This window comes from Mercenaria mercenaria, chromosome 12 (assembly GCF_021730395.1).
Source record: "Mercenaria mercenaria strain notata chromosome 12, MADL_Memer_1, whole genome shotgun sequence".
NCBI classification, from domain to species: domain Eukaryota; kingdom Metazoa; phylum Mollusca; class Bivalvia; order Venerida; family Veneridae; genus Mercenaria; species Mercenaria mercenaria.
This window is the reverse complement of record NC_069372.1, coordinates 2,565,360-2,586,246: the sequence shown is the minus strand read 5'-3', so window position 1 is coordinate 2,586,246 and position 20,887 is coordinate 2,565,360. Positions and strand designations below refer to the sequence as shown.

The 20,887-nt window shown below is 36.2% G+C and overlaps 2 protein-coding genes across 2 annotated transcripts; both read left to right on the top strand.

Moving 5' to 3' along the window:
* On the top strand, positions 1-14,703 carry LOC123534393 (sodium- and chloride-dependent neutral and basic amino acid transporter B(0+)-like). The gene is made up of 10 exons (XM_053518977.1): positions 1-246; positions 599-730; positions 2,089-2,443; positions 4,586-4,718; positions 9,201-9,335; positions 10,703-10,806; positions 11,043-11,167; positions 11,613-11,725; positions 12,938-13,069; positions 14,437-14,703. Exons 1-10 carry the CDS (start codon positions 105-107, stop codon positions 14,587-14,589), a joined length of 1,524 nt encoding a protein of 507 aa, XP_053374952.1. The 5' UTR covers positions 1-104; the 3' UTR covers positions 14,590-14,703.
* A 624-nt stretch (positions 14,704-15,327) lies between these two features.
* LOC128547151 (sodium- and chloride-dependent glycine transporter 1-like) lies at positions 15,328-20,685 on the top strand. The gene is made up of 3 exons (XM_053518903.1): positions 15,328-15,423; positions 16,260-16,427; positions 17,030-20,685. The coding sequence occupies exons 1-3, from the start codon at positions 15,328-15,330 to the stop codon at positions 17,243-17,245; spliced, it is 480 nt and encodes a 159-aa protein (XP_053374878.1). The 3' UTR covers positions 17,246-20,685.
* Positions 20,686-20,887: the final 202 nt, after the last annotated feature.

Here is a 20,887-nt window from a genome sequence, read left to right as displayed (position 1 = left end):
TCATAATTGCATAAAATCAGTAGTATGTAAATATTAACTTATAGAAACTTTGTTCATCTTTCGGCGGAGAAAGATCGACTTATAGAAAATCAGTAGTGGAGAAAATGTCAGAAACGACGTTTATGTCTTCTTCCAAAGAAAATAAGTTTTCATCTACATGTAGCACTTATTTGACATTATTTGGATATTCCGCAGGACTGTCAGATATATGGAGATTTCCATTTTTGGCATACAGGAACGGAGGAGGTAATTATATAATTTCATGTAATCGTTGTTTCTTTACAATTTGCATGTTTCCTATAAATTAGTATAAAACATTTGATTTAGATATATGAAGATATGCGTCATTTATTTCATTTCTACTGCATGAAAATACATAGAAAGTACAAAGCGGTGATATAAATGAATTAAGAAATTGTTTTGTAAAGCTTTAAATTATTTTCGCACGAGGAACCTTCTCACGTCCATTGACATAAATCAGGGGAAGTAATTACATAAAAATAGACATAATTCATTTAACAGTCGTACCTTCAGTTTATTTGTGGGCGGTTGTCCTCAAGATGAACACTCGATTAAAAGGAATTGCATTCATTTTCAGGAGCTTTTCTCATACCATTCGTCATAATGGTATTTGTTTGTGGAATCCCATTGTATTTCCTGGAATACTCGATTGGAAAATTTTCCGGAAAAGGGCCATACCAAATCTGGGACGCAAACCCTTTATTTAGAGGTAAGTTTTTCTAGGTTTACATCACACGTATGCGTTGACTTTGTATTATAATTACGGATACGTAATATCGATCCGGTTGTATTTGTGCATTCTCTAAACTCCTTTTGAAAAATGGTCAAAAAGATGCGAACATGCCGCGAACATACCTATTCGCAGGAAGTATTCGCGGGATATTCACTACTACCCGTGTTCATGCCGCGATTGATTTTATACTAGTTCGCGGGATATTCGCAGGAAGACCAATGATGGCGGCATGATCGCGAGAAGGACTTAGAAGATTGTAATATTTTGGTAAACTGTTCATGAAAAGCTTTGATAAGAGCAGGTAATTGTAGATCAATTAATTTGTAACATTTTCTGTTAGGTCACAGCATGAGCCTGATAAGTTAATTGCAACCAGATATTTTGGATATGTTTAGAGGGAAATCTGTATGCATTACGGACATTTTTCAAATGTGAATGGTGATTCTTAGAGGATGATAGGAATATATTCTTATTTGTGATAATGTTGTCAGAAAGTTTATGTTTAATGTCTATACTCATATGTTTGAATAAACATGAAGAAATGAACATGAAATAGATGCTAAAACTTTTGCAGAGCTGAATCAGATTATCTAAAAGAAAATATGAAAATGACAATTTTAGCTTTAAAAGTTTGAAGTAAAACTATGACAGGTTTATAGTTGTACATAAAATTTATAAGCAGTGTGAAGAAAAACATTGGGATGAAATGAATATATGCACTGAGACACAGTTATTTAAAGTTAAAATTCATACATATTTTATCATTAAATATCATATTCAGACAGTGACAATTTGAATTTGTTAAAGGCTCAGTGCTGAAGTTTATTCAATAGATTTATATCCCTGATTTCTATTAATTTATTTGTTTTAGCACCTTTCCTGTGCATGCTATTTTGTGGGCAATTTCTGGCCAGGTTTTGCTTGGTAGTCATGGTTTTCAGCTAGTTCGCGGCATGTTCGCAGCAACTAGTTCGCGAGATGATCGCAGCAACTTGTTCGCGGGAAGCTCACAGCTACTTGTACGTGGGAAGTTCGCGGCAACTTGTTCGCGGCAAATTTAATTTGCATGTGAAAAGTGAACATCAAACGAACATCCCGCGAACATGTATCAATTGTATCAAAAGTGTTCTCGGCATATTCGCCTGATATTCGCCAGTGTTCTCGGCAAACTATAATATTTCCGTGTGTGGTTCTTTTAAAGGACCAAAGGGCAATTTTAGATTCCAGAATTTACTCAGTCCATTTATATGGAGTAAAGATAAAGTGACATAAAAGTTACCTTGACAACTTGATCATTGCACAGTCATATTCGTTGAATATACTGACTTTTGCAGGCGTCGGTGTCACGGTAAGCGCTGGAAATGTAATCTACATGGTAGGAATGAGCATCTTCCGTTGCTGGATGGTGGAATTTATCATACATGCCTTCCAAAATCCCGTTCCATGGAGTCACTGCAGGAACGAATGGAATACACCTTTCTGTAGAGACAACAATGCTTTGATAAGCGTCGACAATGAAACTGATACAGGCGTATCACCAAACATTCCGTCCAATGTGAGCAGTTATGACATTACTACAAGCGCTTTTACTGTTATGGAACAATCGAGCCAAATGTCATGGACTACAAACATTTCAGGACTTGCCAATGTATCAGGGACACCCATGTCAGCTGTGGAAGAGTTTTGGCAGTAAGTAGGCTTATTTTGTTCTTTTTCTTCAATCTGATACCCTAATTAACATATACAAACTAGGTAAAAAAGTAGGCATTGTGTTTACTTAGAATGTATGTTTTGAAATCGATACTTACAACTGCTATAGGTCCCAATGAGGGCTCACGAATTGCGTTAATTGTACCTTTTTCATTCGGTGGACGTGAAACAACGTTCGTGTATCCATAATATTTATTTAGAATTGAATTATTTGAATAACATCAAAATTATGTTTTCTTTGAATTTCTTATTTTGCAAGAAATCCTGAAGAAAGGCGATGATTTTCTTCGAATATTATATATGACTTTGAAGAATTTCGCCATATGAACTGTTCAAGCCAATATATGACAAGAAACGTTGCATAATGATATACAATTATACTGAAACTGTCGCTTTTCGCCTGATCCTAAAGATTTAGTAGATTCTTATAAACGTGAAGCTCATTGTTTCTTTTCTTGAGAAGGAACACTTAGAATCGGTAAGTCACACTTGACTGAGCAACTGACCTCGAAAGCTGTTGTCATTACAGGCTGGCCAATCAACTCCGTGAATTTAGAAATAACCTCTGACGTTTAAATTATTCTTTCCTAACTGAGGCGACTTTCTGGCTGAATGCGCTCTGCGGATTACATATTACTAAACCCGAGCATGGAAAAGTGGCTTTGTTGAAACATGCCAATAATCTTATTTGTCACGAAGGTTAACATACGTGGTTACCATCGCATGGTCAATATGTGAAAACAAACCCCATTGCGACCCTCTAATTGTGCCCAACAAATTCAGACATCGAATGGTACACTACATGGACTGACCGGGTCAATGTGTATAGCCGGTGTTTTCTTTATTGCCGTATTTACTCAACTGAAAGTGGTAACTGATTTAATTTGTTGTTGGATTTAACAACTTACATTAGCGTAAATACTTTGAAAATAACGGACTTGACATTTTAGGCTGTATAAAACAACACAGTTCTTTTTCAGTGTCACAGGGTGAGCAAAATGTGCAGCCAGACCAGGACTCGAACCCGGGGCCTCAAAATACCGTTCCGATGCTCTACCGACTGAGCTATCCGGCCGCCTACACATTTTCTCCCCGTTTTAGTATTCAAGTTCTAAACCGTTACATATTTCCCCAGCATTTTGAAATTCGTCCTCGACATTCAGCGGGTACTTTATATATAAGCAATTACAGGTGTCGGAGACTAACCAGTGTAATGCCGTCACGGCCCCACGTTGGGCGCCAAATGTCACAGGGTGAGGAAAATATGCAATCAGTCCGGGGCTCGAACCCGGGACCCCTCGCTTACAGGGCGAGTGCTCTACCGACTGAGCTAAGCGGCTGCCTGACACATATTCTACCCTTACGTGACCAAGTCCGTACCGTGACATACACCCCCACTCCCCCTCCAAACTTGCCACCAAATTTGTTACCCGGTCAGTAGGACACTTACGGATAAACGTGTATTAGCTTTTTCGTATTTTTGTACAGAATTAAACGCATTCTTGGTGCAAAACGTAACGGCCCCGGGGGGCGCTTCCGGAGGGATACGGAATGTCAATAAGATAGAATGACCTTGTCCTTGTGTCCGATCCTGGGGTCCACACACTGATGACCAATATTTAAAGGTCCAATACTAAGGAAAGTGAACATTTTAATTTCTTTTAAAAAGCACAGAAACTATTTCATTTTATTGGAAAATGAAAGTTGGTATGTAGAAATTCGAAATAAATCGCAGTATATGTACAATTATTTTTCTATGAAGTATGAAGAAAGTTAAAAAGACCTGGGGGGTCATTCTGTCGATTCATTGAAATTTCAACATAATACACATACATTTCTTTGAGTTCCAAAGACCTTCTGTAAATTTTGACCTGCCAATCTTCATTATTTAGTGTCTTGCAGAAGTCTATGCACTGGCTATGAAAAAAATTGCCAACTCACTTTCCCTTAGTAATGGACCTTTAAAACAGACATTGCAAGATGATCGTTATATTTATATAGATGTGTCCTAGAAGGAACTTTAGCTATGCTTTAACTTGTTTGAAAACTGCTTTGTTCACCGAAATATTTAACATTTATAACAAGTCTTGCCTTCTTTATTTATACCTTATCCCGTTTCAGGTACCAAGTTCTACAACTCTCTTCCGGAGTATCGGATTTTAATCCCGTTATTTTGCGATACTTTCTGTACATGTTTCTCTTTCGACTCGTTATACTTCTGGGCAGCGTAAAGAGTATCAAATCAATTGAAAAGGTACACCGTCATTTTGAAGACTTTTTTTATTGTTCAGGACCTTTTCTGACTTAAATTTAGACATTTACTTAAATAAATATCTCGAAGTTGAAGTTTGCTACATGAGAAATAAACGATTCATGATTCTTATTTCTGATGAGATATTATGCCAAAACAATGCCCATTTTTTATATTAAGTGTTTCACAAGCATATGCTGATAAGGTAAGAAGTGTTATACTTAGTAACAAAGTACATGCAGAATTATGTTTATTAGGGAGAATTTTAATAAGCATAAACAGGAGTTATTGCATTATACACTATCCAAAAATCTGCTTTAAATTAACCAATTTTGGTTGCAAGTGATTTTAATTGACGATCCGTCCATTATGGTATGTAGACAATCGACGGATTCCAATCACTTGTGTATACCTTTATTTGAATGCGAGCTTTGTTATCCTCATAAAAGTGTTTGTAGCTTTAATTTGTATACTTATTCATGACATGTCAAACTTATTTGTTAGTTTTTTTGAACAGGTTCCATACATTCTTGTATAAACACGAGTATTCATTTATTGAATGGAGTGCAAGTCAATAGTCAAAACTATTGCCCGAGGTCCGAAGTGTTTTATAGCATAACGTCAGAAATAAGTTTTCATATTTTTTCCTTCATTGTTTGACATTAGCTCAGCAAAATTAGTGTTGGACTATAGACAATGTCAAAATAATTTGTATATTTGATAAGTTGATAACGTAACACATTAGCACAAATAGTGCTCGACTCCCTTTACGTTCTATCATTGCTATAATTATGGTTGAATTGCTGTTAATAATAGAAATTGGGTCACTTATGGCTGATGTTTGTTAATTACAGTGATAGCTGAATCCCAGCATCATACATTAAGTTTTATACAATAGTTAAAGGGAACCAACTATTTGTTAGAGCAAGATCTCGTTATAAATACATGTGCCATTTACGATTTTGGAACAATCAGAAACGAGTTCTATAAATAGCACCAATCAAAGCGCTCTTCTGCAAAAGTATAAATAGGTAGAAGGATGACAGGGAGTTCATTCTTCTTCTATCCTCCGGATCATGCACGTTGCGAAGAAGGCACAGGGCATCGACAGATGTAGACCATAAGTATATTGAGGTGCAACCGTCGGTGTCCCGACTAAGACCGGAGGGAGTGGCTCTGAAAAGGAATGGGACGACGAGGATGGGCCATAACAGACTGTCAGCGATTTTGCACGGGTGAGCCATCACTGTACTTCGATACTTTATCACAAAAAGGCTTCGGTCACCCGGCTCCATCAACTCGTTTGGTACTTATGGAACTCCTGTATGGCGATAGACGGCAACACAAGCAACGACGAACGATGCAGTAGAAGACTTTTAGGGACACTCCGAGTGGCACGGATGTTTAGACCGAACAGAAGATCTTTCAGTTCGGTTCACCAGACGGCATACGGATAAGACCCCAAGCTTCTCAAGCACTACTCTCAACGTGGGGGTGGGGGGGGGAGGGGAGAGAGGGAGGAGGGACATCAACACCAGCAACGAGGGACCAGCCAGCATCATGCCTTGAAAGGGCGAGCTTGCCACCTACCTTCTCTATTTTCTGCAACCACGTCTCGGGTCTCTGTCGTTTATGGTCTCATTGGCCGTGACAGTGACCCACTTTGGCTTCAAAATTATTTGGACGTTTTGGCTTATTCCCTACGGAAATTACGTAGAGGTAAATTTTCTTCACCATTTTGGCTTCAAACATTATCTTTAATGGCATGCCTGGTGACATGTTGGGGTTCTATACTCTACATAGCTAAATGCTATACTGTGCCTGAAAGGGCGGATGGACCCTAATTAAACTTAAATACAGACAGACAGACAGACAGACAGGGAGTTTATTTTTCTCCGACCCGCCGGTGAGTGCACGTCTTGAGAAGGCACAGGACATTGACGGAACTAGGCCAAAATTATATTGGCCCTTTTCAGTGTCTTGACTGAAACCGGCGGGAGTGGCCCTGAGAAGGGACCGTCTGTGTGAAGGAAGGACATCTTCTTGGTTGACGGTCTGACGGCATGCAGCAATGATGGTCAGCAGAGAAGCCACCGAGCTTGGGTGCGGGAGTGGTGGGGTACATTACGAACAGCGACCACCAGCGACAGCAACAGCTAGCACTTGCGGCTCCGACCGCCCTTGTTAGGGCGCCTTTGCTTTCCTTTCGTATATTCAGCAGCGACCACGTCTTTCGAGTCTCTGTCGTTTAGGTCTCATTGGCCGTGACAGTAACCCGCGTTTGCCTTGAAAATTATTTGGAATGCTTGGCTTATACTCTATGGAAATTGCGTACAGGTAAATTCTCTTCACCATTTGGCTTCAAAAATTCTCTTTAACGACGTGCCTGGTAACATGCCGGGGGTCCGTACTCTTACATAGCGTAATGTTATACTGTGGCTGTTATGGCCAAATGGACCCTTATTTAATTTAAACACTACTGACTGAAGGGAGTTCATTCTGTATCCAGCGATTGATGTAGACACAGACATATAGCATGGTAATCTACTGAGACATTAGGAGAGTTCCAGCTTACAGACGAGGTTCAGCGTTACTGGCGAAGTACAGCCAAGGCATCGTGGTTATACCTATATGATAGTTGAATGCTATATATGACAGCATATCCAGGAGTCTGGGCAAATATACTAAGTTGCAGCTACAAATAAGAAAACATAGGCTGACCATCTATGCGATAGGACCCGTAAGTTGTTGATTCAAAGACATCTTCTAACGGGAACTTTAACAACCAAAATCATTTAGATGAGGTAGCCAGAGAAAAAAATTATATACGAGATATATAGGTCTTACCAGCTATACGCTTTAACAAAGGACGTTCAGCATTGTTTGTCAGCTAGTCTAAGATATGGTCACCTTAGCGGATTGGACCCTTTTCATTGCTCAAGATATAAAAGGCGCACACACATTCTGTTGTCATATAAGTCGTGCCTTGACGGACCGGTCAGTAGTACATGTACAAACTATGAAACCACTATTTATATAAGGACTCATGTACTCATGCATACTATCTTGGAGTTCAGCACTAATCTGGCGTACCATCATATACGAGGGGAGCCCCAGAAGTTCGCGGTATTGTTAAATAACTTTCATAATACTGGTTAAAACAAAGAAATCAGCTGGACAATATTTACTATTTTGAAACATAAATGTATAAGAATCAAAAGACCTATCACGCAACAACCGGAGCACATACGACGCTATAGACGTTAACAAAACGTTACATTACAATTCCCTCTTCCCCTTTTCAACATAATCCCCGCTGGTGTTTATCGGTTATATGTAGTAAAAAGCAAGTATTATATTCTCATCTCTTTATCTCTTTATATCGTTTATACGTAGCTTGAATCTGGAGCAAACTTAAACGTACAGAAAGAAACTTTTTTTTTCATTGTGTCACCCTATACAAAGTAGAACAAAATAGAACTTCATCGCATCATTTCTTTGTAATATGAAGCACTATAAAATGATTTATTGAATTTTTTCTTTAAGTCATACCGACATTTTTCTTCCATTTTTATTTCATATCATTAACATTTATTATTTATGTGAATATACGTAAATCCGAAATGACAAGTATATGTTTTTTTTATCTCGCGACCACGACAAACTAACTCATGAGAAGGAGATAGTATCTTGTGGCCACGACATAGTTAACTTTTGACCACGGGATAGAATTTCGTTCACAAGAGAGTATATCGTGGCCATGAGGGAAAAAAAGCACGCACACTTGTCACCTCGGAGCTTCCATAGGAACCTGGTCAGGTATGTCATCATTTGTGATTTATTACCACTGTTATGTTCTTCACATATTCTAAAATACAGTGTATCATAGATATTCACTCATGATTTTTTTTATAGTAATTCCGAAGATAATGTATTGTTATTTTTATGAAGAGACATTTAATTTCTGTAGAAATTCCAGATGTGAATGTTTTGTCCAGTGAAATTTCAGTTTCTAAGTAACAAAATTTCAATCATTTATAAACATATATTTTGTTTCCATGCTAACTTACAAATTGATAAAGTTCTACCAAACATGGCATTCACAATTGTTACTTTAAAGGCCACGTGCATCAGTGCGGCTGATATACCAATTAAAACAAATTTCATGATAAATTCCGGCAAAATTATTAAAGATGTTTAGAATATATTTATACTTCATAGTTCCACTTACAATATCATTACAAGTGCTATATTCTTTCGTATAAAATTATCCAACATTAGATCATAAAGTACTTTCAAAACTTTTAAAGGAGAATCCTTATTTACATTACCAGTAAGAAAGAATTATCAAAATCATATAAAATAACAGATTTATAGCTCTTTTGGTGCTAACGCGTGTTTAGAAATACAGTGTAAGTATAGTCGCACAAATGTATGGTATGTGGTACAAACAGTGTATTGAAATACAGTATTCTTGTTTAACAGGTGATCTATGTGACGGCAACAGTACCTTTTATCCTGACACTGGCCATATTTGTACGGTCCTTGATGTTGCCAGGGTCCGGGGATGGTCTCCGTTACTTCTTCTATCCAGACTTTGATAAAATGCTGAAGGCTAAGGTATTTATGATAAATAATTTAAAATTTCCGTAAGATTTACATGTATAACATAATCTTCTTTCTAATTTGTCACGTTCATTGTTTTGTGAAGAAAAATGTAAGCAAATGTTTATAATGAAACATTTGTCATAACTGGCTGAACTGTATTGCATTTTTACAGAATATCAAGTATTTGTCCATTAAACATCTCTCTCATTTGGTGCTAAGTAATGTTGATTGATTTTCTGAAGACATTTCTATGTCCCCTTGCACATTTGCCACTCCCGCCCTATCCTCTCCCCACCCAAAATGAACGTTTTAGACGGCATTCCAGCCTAGTGTGCATCTCACTTCCTTTGCAAAACACCCTAATTATGAACCTGTAGCAGTACACAGATTCCTCAAGCCTTAAACGCATTCCTTTAACAGTGTACATCAGAGAACATTTACAGAGATAGACACATATACAACAGAGTCGGTTATTATTTTTCTTGGTTGTAACATTCGATGCTTGAAAAGGGTCATCTTATTTTAGCTGACTGTGTTTGAATATTTGCTTGAATTGACTAGATGCATTTATTACTTATTTTGGAAAGATAATTACAGAGAGTTCTGTCGTATCGGAGGCACGAGGGTTTTAAAACAATGGAAACGGCTTAAGGTAATTTCTGTCAGCCGTAATATGGAAACTCCGTCATATCAATGGACGAGCGTTTCCCTTTTGGTGTTTTCTGCCACTGACCGTTCCAGGCGGTGCCTCACTGTGTTCATCTAATTGTTCGTTTCGGTCCTTATTGTCTGTGTAATTTGTTTCGTGTATGTCTTTGTGTACGTATTTTCGTCGTGCGCACGTCCATGTATGCACTGAAGTGGATTTCTGTTTAAGAAGGCTGCATTCTTGGTGCTGGATTTTTGCTTTTTTTTTATCCCTCGCCTTGAGGTAACTATTTTTGTGGTAACTCGGAAGAGCCTCGTTACCGCCAAAAACAAGTTACCTTCGAACCGTATATTCCTATCTGCATCTACAACCAATGACCGAATGTTATAATCTTGGGGAATTAACGTCGTTTGTATTGTACCAGTATTATGTTGAATTGATGTCCCTGAAAGTATATCGAGAATCTGGAGAATCGTTATCCTTCGAAGAATATCAGTATTGTAGAGAATTGGCGTCACTATTCTGGAGAATTGACGTCCTTGGTAGTTAATCAGTATTTTAGTGTATTGACGTCCTTCATGGTATATCAGTACTCTTTTCGTTTGACAGCAATGACATGAATGTAGGTTAAGTTTGTCATAAAGTTATCGCGGTTAATCATTTTGGCGTTTTGTGCATCAGTATTGCAGAAAGAAACACCAAACTAGATGTTATGTTACCTTAATTGTAGGTATGGATAGAAGCAACTCTGATGGCATTCTACACCTTGGCCTTTGGTTGGGGAGCTATCGTCTTGATGGGGTCTCATGCAGACTTTAAAGACAATTGTCTAAGGTATGTATACATTAAAAGATGTTGCTTTGCATATCCATTCCTTTTGACATAGTTTTATTCGCAGTAGAAACATTTCAATGAAAACTGTTGTGTACGAAAAAACACAATGTTGCTTAAAACTTGAAGTTAGATATACTGTATATTAAGGTACTTGCGACATACTAGCAAAAATGACAGTCTCATATACAGCTGTAGCATGGATACCTTGTAACTTTAGAATTGTTTAAAAATTTCAGGACGTCAATCGTACTTCCGATTATAGACATGCTAATGGCTATTTTTAGTGGTATGGTCTGTTTCTGTGTTCTTGGTAATATGGCACATTCCTATGGTGTTCACATCACAGAAGTGATAAATGCAGGTATTTTGAAGAGTATAGTCTGTTTTGTAAGTCTGAAAGAAGTGATAAATGCAGGTAATTTCGAAGGATATAGTCTGTTTCTAAGTCTGAAAGAAGTGATAAATGCAGGTATTTTCGAAGGATATAGTCTGTTTTTAAGTCTGAAAGACTGGAAAATGTATATGTGTAATTTTAAAGTTAATCACTTTCAGAGTATTTGTTTGTAAGTCGTAGAAGATTTAAGCTTTTGAATACCTTTGTCATGAGCAATTTTGACAAGAATGAAATACAATGGTACGAGTCATTCCGAAAAGAATGAAATACTTTAGTAAAATAAACTCTAACTATATTTTAAAACTCGTAAATCGCTTCTGCAATGAAGTGCTTTCATTTTTATTAGCTCCATTTGAACTTTCTTTGTGAACTGGACTGTACATCATATTTTTAACATGCTGAAATGTTTCAGGAATGGCGACAGGGATAGTTGCGTACATCACGGCATTGACGTCATTTCCTGTTCCTCAACTGTGGACATCTTTATTCCTCATGTCTGTTCTCTTAACGGGGGTTGACTCGCAAGTAAGTCGATTGTTCAAACATATTTACTCCCAATATACCATAGTGTTTATATTTTTAAAATTATATATTTTATTTTCATTATACACTTTTTTCCTTGTGCGTACTGTTAAGTTGTATACAATTAGCCTACTGGGAGCATATAATACTTGAAACGTGAAACAGTCATAGGTAATGGGATAGTAATAGTAAAGAAGAAAAAAACAACTCTGGCAAACTTTTGATACAGGGAAGACAAGTAATTGGAAGAAGTGGGAAAATTAACAAGGAAGGAGAGCGAATTATAAAAACAAGGACGAATGTCCAACATGAAAACATACAAGGTACACAGCCGCCAATTGCACTTCATATTGAAATAGGGATAGCATGATATATAACAGAGACAAATACTGTGCATTCAATGATATTAAAAGTTGAATACGGCATTTTTGCACGTAAAATTAAACCAGAATAATAGTAATAATGTCTTCCTGCGTTTTTGTAAGCTCAACATAAAGGCACTTTCGTTACAATACAAAAACAAATCTGCAAACTGTGGTGCACACCGTTCACACGGGAATACCATTTTCCTGTCGGAAAACTACATTTTCGAACCGGACATAAAGGGTCTTATGAGCTTCGTCAAGAACAAGAACACGCACTTACATATAACATATGCAAACATCTCCAACGTTTTTCAGTTTGCGGAACATAAACATTGAAATATTTTTTCTAGTGCGTGCAGTTTATCAATATTTCAGGGTGTAATTAGATGAGAAGAGGCTGTACATATACGAAATCTGTAGTCGGAAAACCTTTTTGTTTTGTTGTTATTACTTTTATACCACACTTTTCATGTAATACAAACGTTCAAAAGTTATGATTTCTAGTCTCCAGTAAAAAGAATGTCTGTTAGGACAACAAATAACTATTATTAGTTCAAATGTAAAAAAATAAAAATGTGGAAACTCCACAAGTCGCCCAACACGATAAAAATGAAATTATTGCAAGCTCGGTTTGATTGAGCCTGTTCGTGGACGGTAGTGGGACTGCATGCTTACCGTCAATGCCCTTTAGCATTTCAAAGTAAAACCGGCAAAAATGTATCATATTCCTTTGCAGCAGACGAACTGTGGTCAGATAAAAAGGTTTACGCTCTGTCTGTATATGGTACAACCCATAGTGCATCACATCCGTCGTATCCATATAATAATCATAACATTTATATTTTTACAGCTTATTCCTTTTGACATGATCATGCAGTTGATTGGCGACCTATTCCCGCGTGCAAAATCTGGAAGCCGAATCTACGCATTGATTGGGGTCAGCCTGGTTATATTTCTTCCGTCTCTACTTCTTTGTACTGGGGTAAGTTTCTTAATATTACCTTGATGTTTTGAGAAATAATAAAAAAACTAATAATGGGTATTTTCACATTCTGTTGATTGGGATAAATCGCGAAAATTTTATCTTCACTAGTATTCGCAAATATTTACATTAACTGTACATTTTGTGTGGAAAGAAAAAAAAAACCGTTTATTCACAATATTGGCGTAACGATATCAAGGAAAACCCTTTCCGCGAGATTGCACGCGCAATCTGACGTAATATACAAGATGGCGTCTTTCAAAATTGTACACCAAAATTTAAAAAAAAGACAGTAAATTAATACTAAAACTATTTTTTCTCATGGTAAAGATCAAAGTTGAATAGACACGACTATATGATTTTTCATTGGACTTAACGGTATTTTGAATAAAAACTAGGAATTGTATTTTTATCGGAAGGTGAACTATAATTGAACATGGGTGGGTCATTTTGGCTGTTCTATTCAGATAATCAAAAGATCGATATCCTGACATTTATTTTGATTTTCTTGTACTCGTGGAAAGCAAACCACTTATTTTTTGTAGCAAGCTGCTTTTAAAATGTAAGTATATGACTTTTTGTGTGCATTTATACCTATATAAACCTCATTGGGACTTCATGCAATCATACAAAAATTGCTAGTGCAATTCATGGACTTGCAAGAAATCCAAAAAGGGTTTATACCAGTATAAATGCACAATAAAGTCTATATGTAGAAATCACCCGGATCTGCAGCTTTGTTTAATTAAACGTAAATTATGACTTGTCATTTGGAATATCATCTAAACGTGTTTCGTTTCGTCGCGTTAAGAAGTTCAATAGTGACATAGACATAAAATGAAATAGGGTATTCAAATATGACTTTAATCAAATTCAAGTTAGCTATAAACGAAAAATAAAATTCACTGTTAGTAATTTATCAAGTGTTTTAAAAAAAAAATAGTGTTTTAGAAAAGACAGAATGCTAAGTATGTGTGTCAGTCATGACTCATTGGCTATTTGGATCATAAAGTGCGGGAGGTCGTGGGTTCGATCCTCGGCCGCGTCATACCAAAGACGTAAAATATGGTACTAGTAGCTTCCTCGCTTTGCGCTCAGCATTAAGAGGATAGTGCTAGGACTGGCCAGTCCGGTGTCAGTATAATGTGACTGGGTGGGGTATCTTGCCACGTGTCTACGGCGTGATATTCCAGTGAGGCAGCACTATAAAGTTGGGCATTGTGCTCACTGCTACAAGTAGACACTGTCGTTTATATGACTGAACAATTGTTGAAAAAGACGTTAAACCCGAACACACACACACACACACACACACACACACACACACACACACACACACACATAATAATACAAAGTTCTTTTTTTAGGCAGGTGCCTATATATTCCTGTGGATTGATTGGTATGGAGGGGCCTGGGTTGGGCCAATCGTCGCCTTTGTTGAAATAGTCGCTATTGCCTGGATCTATGGTAGAATTCTTATATTGTCATTAGAGTTGATGTTCCCATGTCATATATTTTAAATATTCATGCTGAATCTATTTCCAATTTTTATTGAGTAATGCGGTTGGATAGATTTAGAGAAGATACCTAGGATGGATATCTTCATTTGTATCATCTTTTTATTGGCAAGACCGGGTAGAAGATAGCAATGTTCCAAAATCACCGCCTCCCAAAATAGATTAAACAAGGAGCTGCGTCAATAAACTTGAGCCCGTGCATCTTGTCGATACAAAGCAGCAAAGTCCAAACGAGGTCAAGTTCAAGTCAAGTCAAACTGAGGTCAATGCTGTCTGAAGATGAGAATGGTCACAGGATACATCTGCTTATTCAGTTTCTAGTTGGTATTCAGAAGACAAACGTTCAAGTGGTTAAAACCGACGAACAACGAACAACGACGGGCGACGGCAATCACTATATGCCTCCCGCATCAGTAGATGCCGGGGCATAAAAATAAACTTACTACGTTGTAAAACGATATAAATCTACACAAAAGTGCATAGTCGAAGTGAAGTAAATAGACAATAAGAACAAAGCAAACATGATGTAATCCCAAAAAATCATCTTTAGGACTGATCAAGTTGTTTTCGTTCTGATTGGTATGTAGGTACAATGTTATATAAGGCCTAAAATCCAACGCCATAAAAACATTTAGGGTCGCGGAAATGTGTCACCATTTTTTGTAGTTGCGATACTGAAACAAACGATGTTTTCTATACGTTAATGATATTGAATAAATGCTCATTACTTCTGTTCAAAGTATGGACGTTATTACGCGACGTATTTTGATGATAGGTCGACCTATACCTGCATTGCTCAGAGTTGGAATAGCGTTTGTGTCACCGTTAATTGTCGTGGTAAGTTTTGGAATAGCATTTGTGTCACCATTCATTTTTGCACTAAGTTAGCATTTACTGTATGTACTCATTCATTGTTAAGGTTAGTTCTACAGAAGCAGTTGTCATTTTTGGTTACAATTTATATCATCATAAGTTGTTGCAGTGAGTTCTGGAATAACATTTGTATAATTACTCTATGTGGTCACATTTCCTTGTTGCAGTTAATTCTTTAAATATTTGCGTTACAATTTATTGTTGAAGTAAGTTCTGGGTAAAGTATATGGGGTACATTAATGCTGGTATTTACAAATGTATTACAGACATCTGTTAGTACTGAATGTATGTTGAGAAAGTCTGTAAGTTATGTCATAATGCTGGTATTTACAATGATATTCAGACACTGTGTACTGAATGTATTGGTGCTTTTTTATCAATATGAATGAGAATTATTTTATAACGTAGTGACGAATGTGCCAGATCTGCTTTTTGCATTCTTCAAAGTTAGACAAGTATAATTCGTCTGTTGAAAGCCAGAAGGAGATATCCACATATGTACAAAGAATGCTGATAGCCCCTTCTGGCTTTTAACGGACGAACTATGATGTTTTAGTAGATTGCAAAGTCACCATGTGACCTACGATGTTGTATGTGTGACGTTAAACCTAACAAAAATTATGTTAATGGCTAATAACTAAAGATATTTGGCTGTTTATTTTTATTTATCAACGTTCTGTCATTTTACAACATGTGGAGAACCAGGTCAGTCCAGCCAGGAAAGGTAAGGATCAAAATATCTACAGACGTTTTTAATTTACATTTCAAATTCTTTAAAACATCATAATTTATCTTTTCAGGTCATATTCTTTACCAGCATTGTAGAATATATACCGCCAAAATATGGCGCATACACATATCCATCGCTAGCACGAGTTTTAGGATGGACAATTGTGACTGTCACATTGCTACCTATATTCATACAGGCATTCTATATATTGAGGAAGCCTGGCGGGTCATTAATAAAGGTAAAATATAATTGTTTTCTATTGCTTTATCCTGTCCTAAGATGGCTGTTGGTAGATAAAATATGATTGTTTTCTATTGCTTTATCCTGTCCTAAGTTGGCTGTTGGTAGACATAGTTTGTTTGATAAAAATATATCTTCTTTTCTGAAAACAAAACTACAAATGAGATCCTTATATTAAACTAGCGGACCCGCAATGGCACTTGGCGAGTTCCGTGTGATTACGTGTTTTCGTTAGGTAGTTCGGCTTTCTTCGGACATAAACGTAGCTCAGTGCGCACATGACTTCCGTAAAAAAAACGGAGAATGCCGTAATCGCATACGAAGAACACGTGACTTTCCAGTTGTCACTACAGGACCACTACCTTAATCAATGGAGTGAATTTTCAGCAGTGTCTTGAAATATAATTATGAGCGATTTTTCCATTAATATATGTTTCACTTTATTTTGTATCTTTATCCAGATTGAATACATCAAAAAAATTAAAAAAAAAAAAAACCACTATGTACTTGGGTACTTGAGAGGACAGATTGAGTGACCGTATTACTATTCGATATAAAATATACACTGTAATCTGAAGCTTCATAAAACTTCTTTTTCAGAAAATGAAACATTATCTAAAGCCGTTAGATACATGGGGGCCTTGTGAAGCAGAAAAAGGGGCGGAGTTTCATGACAAGAAACATAAATACAATAAAAGATGCTTCAAGGACTTGTTATACTACAATGTTTTTGGAGATTACCCGTCTTCTTCATCCATGTTTACGATAGAAAATCCAGAACTTGATCTGTTAAACAACCACGAAGAAAGAATATAGTCTTTTATATTGCAGAATGTTCAAAACATCGCGCAATCCATTTATGTTTTGGTTATAGTCTGATGAGAGACGTGATGGAAATTTGATATTAACCCTTACCCTGCTAAATGTCTATAATGAACTTGTCCATATTTCAATTTGGACAGTACCATTAACTGTTAAGAGGGGTGCTTAGCAAAACGATACTGACTGAATGGAGAACATTGCAGATCATAATCAAAACTGTACTCAGTATTTGGATTTTATCTTTAAAACTGTACTCAATATTTGGATTTATTTTTAAAACTGTACTCAATATTTGGATTTATCTTTAAAACTATATTCAATATTTGGATTTATCTTTAAAACTGTAGTCAATATTCGGATTTATCTTTAAAACTGTACTAAATATTTTGATTTATCTTTAAAACTATACTAAATATTTCGATTTATCTTTAAAACTATACTAGATATTTCGATTTATCTTTCAAACTATACTAGATATTTCGATTTATCTTTAAAAACTAAATATTTCGATTTATCTTTCAAACTATACTAAATATTTCGATTTATCTTTCAAACTATACTAAATATTTCGATTTATCTTTCAAACTATACTAAATATTTCGATTTATCTTTCAAACTATACTAAATATTTCGATTTATCTTTCAAACTATACTAAATATTTCGATTTATCTTTAAAACTATACAAAATATTTCGATTTTTGCTCTGAAGAGATATCTTTTTAAATAATTTTTTCCTTTTATTTGAAGAAATTGTTAATAAAACGCCTACATGATGAAAAATACGGGATATTTTTTCTTAGAAGTAAGGACAACGACTGAAAATAACGTCAAACCACTCCGTTACTTTTTTAACGAACGGTACAATACAGCAATATAAGGAATCTGGGTCTCCTACATCAATACACATGTCAGGGTTTTTTGTTAGTATGTCATAATGTTTATGAAGCCAGTTTGGGGAACTGATGCACTATGAGGCGATAATAAAGTAGCTAAATTGTAAAGTATCGTTGACCTCTGTTTCAAAATGTACAACTTTCGTGTATTACAAAAACGAAATAAATGTTCAGAAAAGTATTGTGATTTACATCACGCCGACACAATTATAGGTCGTTCCAGCTTTTGACAAGTACCCAAAGGGCATAATTTCACATTTCACAGGGGTAGAGGGGGAAGGGGGCAACGGTGTGGAACCATCAACCTTCTGTAAGACACTTGGAAGGCTTCCTCACATGGAAGAATTCTACATTCAAACTGAGGTTTAGAACTTATAGCGGTAATGGGGGCAAGTGAGGTTTAATACTTACAGCAGTAAGAGGTGCAGGTGAACGTTCGGAATCAATCAATGAAGGAGTCCAGCTGTAAAAGGATTGAACATCAAACATACTGTATGCCCATAACTTACTTCTTTTTAACTTCACCAAATACAGTTGGAAAAGTGCTATGACCAAAAGCCATACGAAGTTTGTAAAGAACATTCCCATAAAAATCTTGTTTTAATACCAAATCTGAGTTACAATGATAAAGTGTAACAAAATATTAACGCACTCTATAAAAGCGACATCCCTGCCGAAGAAGTTTATTTGTAACATATTGATTACGTTCATTGAAATCCTCACCATGACTACACACTCTGAAATTCATTAAATAATATATATCCCACAAGATGTTGCCTGGGTAACATTCCCATCCAAAGATGGGGGAGTGGGTGGTAGAGATTTACAATGCAAAAACAAAAGCCATTGTACCTGTCATAGTACTCATCATGGTTGACAAAGGATGTTAAGAGTTTTAAAAGTAAAACAACCCATTAAGGATGGAAGTATAACAATAGAACGATATATTGACTGTATGGTACGACAGACTTCCAAAGGATCCTTTGATTTTGTTAACTATCAAAATAGCAGTTTAAGTGCTTTGTGGCGGCGGTAAAATGTTTCCCCGTACTTCGGCTCAGCGTTGTTATATTTTCTGATCCTTTGGAATCATGGAGTCCATTCAATGTGTTTAGCTTAATACGGTGCTAGGGGCGTGAGGGGTGTTGCACATTTCATTACCTCTCATGAACAGACTCCATCAAACCGAGTAGGCTGTTATTTTGCTTGGTTGCGTTTTATGCTTCAAAAGGATTTTTTCTTACGGGTTTTAATATATATTTATTGTCAGTTAAATTATCTTTCGCGCCAATAAAATATTTATACTCTTATTACGCTTATGTAGTAGGTAATATTCTTTTTATATGGATTCGTTATCGGCAGAATGGTGAGACGTATTGGGACAGAAATTGAAATGGAGTCTGTATAATTTACATTTAGGCCTGACTAACCTAAAGGAACCAGCGTGGGAGCCATCTGGTCTAATGACGTAATCGGTGGACAGGTTTTTGAACACTAATTCTTCACTTGGTACGGTCACAGAGGTTTAAATTAAAGCATGTTTTTGTTTAAATTTGTTTAAATTTGATTGTGGATGTATTTTTGACATTTTGGTAGAAAAAAATGGAGAGAATATTGTATAAGCCAATTTTAATATTAGTAGTACTATTCCAGGTCACAGCAGTGTGATTTTGTTGTGATTTTACAGTAAGCAAATGTGACAAGAGAAATCCTTTCTCTTCATTTTAAGCCAGTTTTATCACATTTTCTTAAATGAGGAAAGGATTTGTTCTCTAAAACGGGTCTAGCTATGTTTGGTAGCTCTTTAAAAAAAGTTGTATATAGAATATATAGGGAATACTATCTAGGGATGTGTAACCTATAATTAAAAAACAATTTAATAAATGTTTTGATTGTAAGGGAGATAAAAGAACCTGCTAACTAGAGGAAATGTAAGATATATATTCACTACATTTTACTTTAAACAAAACCAACCGAATTATTTTCTTTTCGGAATGTAGGAAAATTGCCCCGAAATAAGACCTTAAAAGTTACTACTCCGTAGCGAAGTTAAATAACAAACAAAAGATTATTATAGGAAATGTCATAACGTTTCATGTGGCTAATCTTTGATAAACAATTTAAATCACGAATGGAAATAACAACAATAACAATAGTAACTATTTACCATATTCTTCAATCTTTATTTGATCAAATAAAACATATACACTGTGACTGGCGTTCAAGTTGAGGTTTATAATACTGACCAGCAATAGAAATGATGCAAAACATAAAGTACGTGGAAAGATGTCTTGTGAAATTAATTCATGTTATATTAAAACCTTTAAAAACAAGAAAGTAGGCCAGTAGGTCACGACTAAGACTGTTCAAGATGTGTATTAAATACTGTATCAAACATTAAATGTGTGGTCCAAATTTCTTTGCTGTAACTTCAAAAACAAGTAAGTATGTCAGTAGGTCAGGAGCCGGTTGTTCGAAACTTTAACCGGCTGTTAAGCTAACCGCCAGTTAAATTTTGATTCAAAATACTAGACTTGGTGAGAAACACTAGACTGACGTTTTGATTTTATTGTAAAGAGATTTCATCGTTCATAATTCTTACCTCATACATTTTTAGCTCGACTATTCATAGAATAGTGAGCTATTGCACTCGCCCATGCGTCGGCGTCGGCGTCGGCGTCCGCGTCCCGATTTTGGTTAAGGTTTTGTATGTAAGCTGGTATCTCAGTAACCACTTGTGGG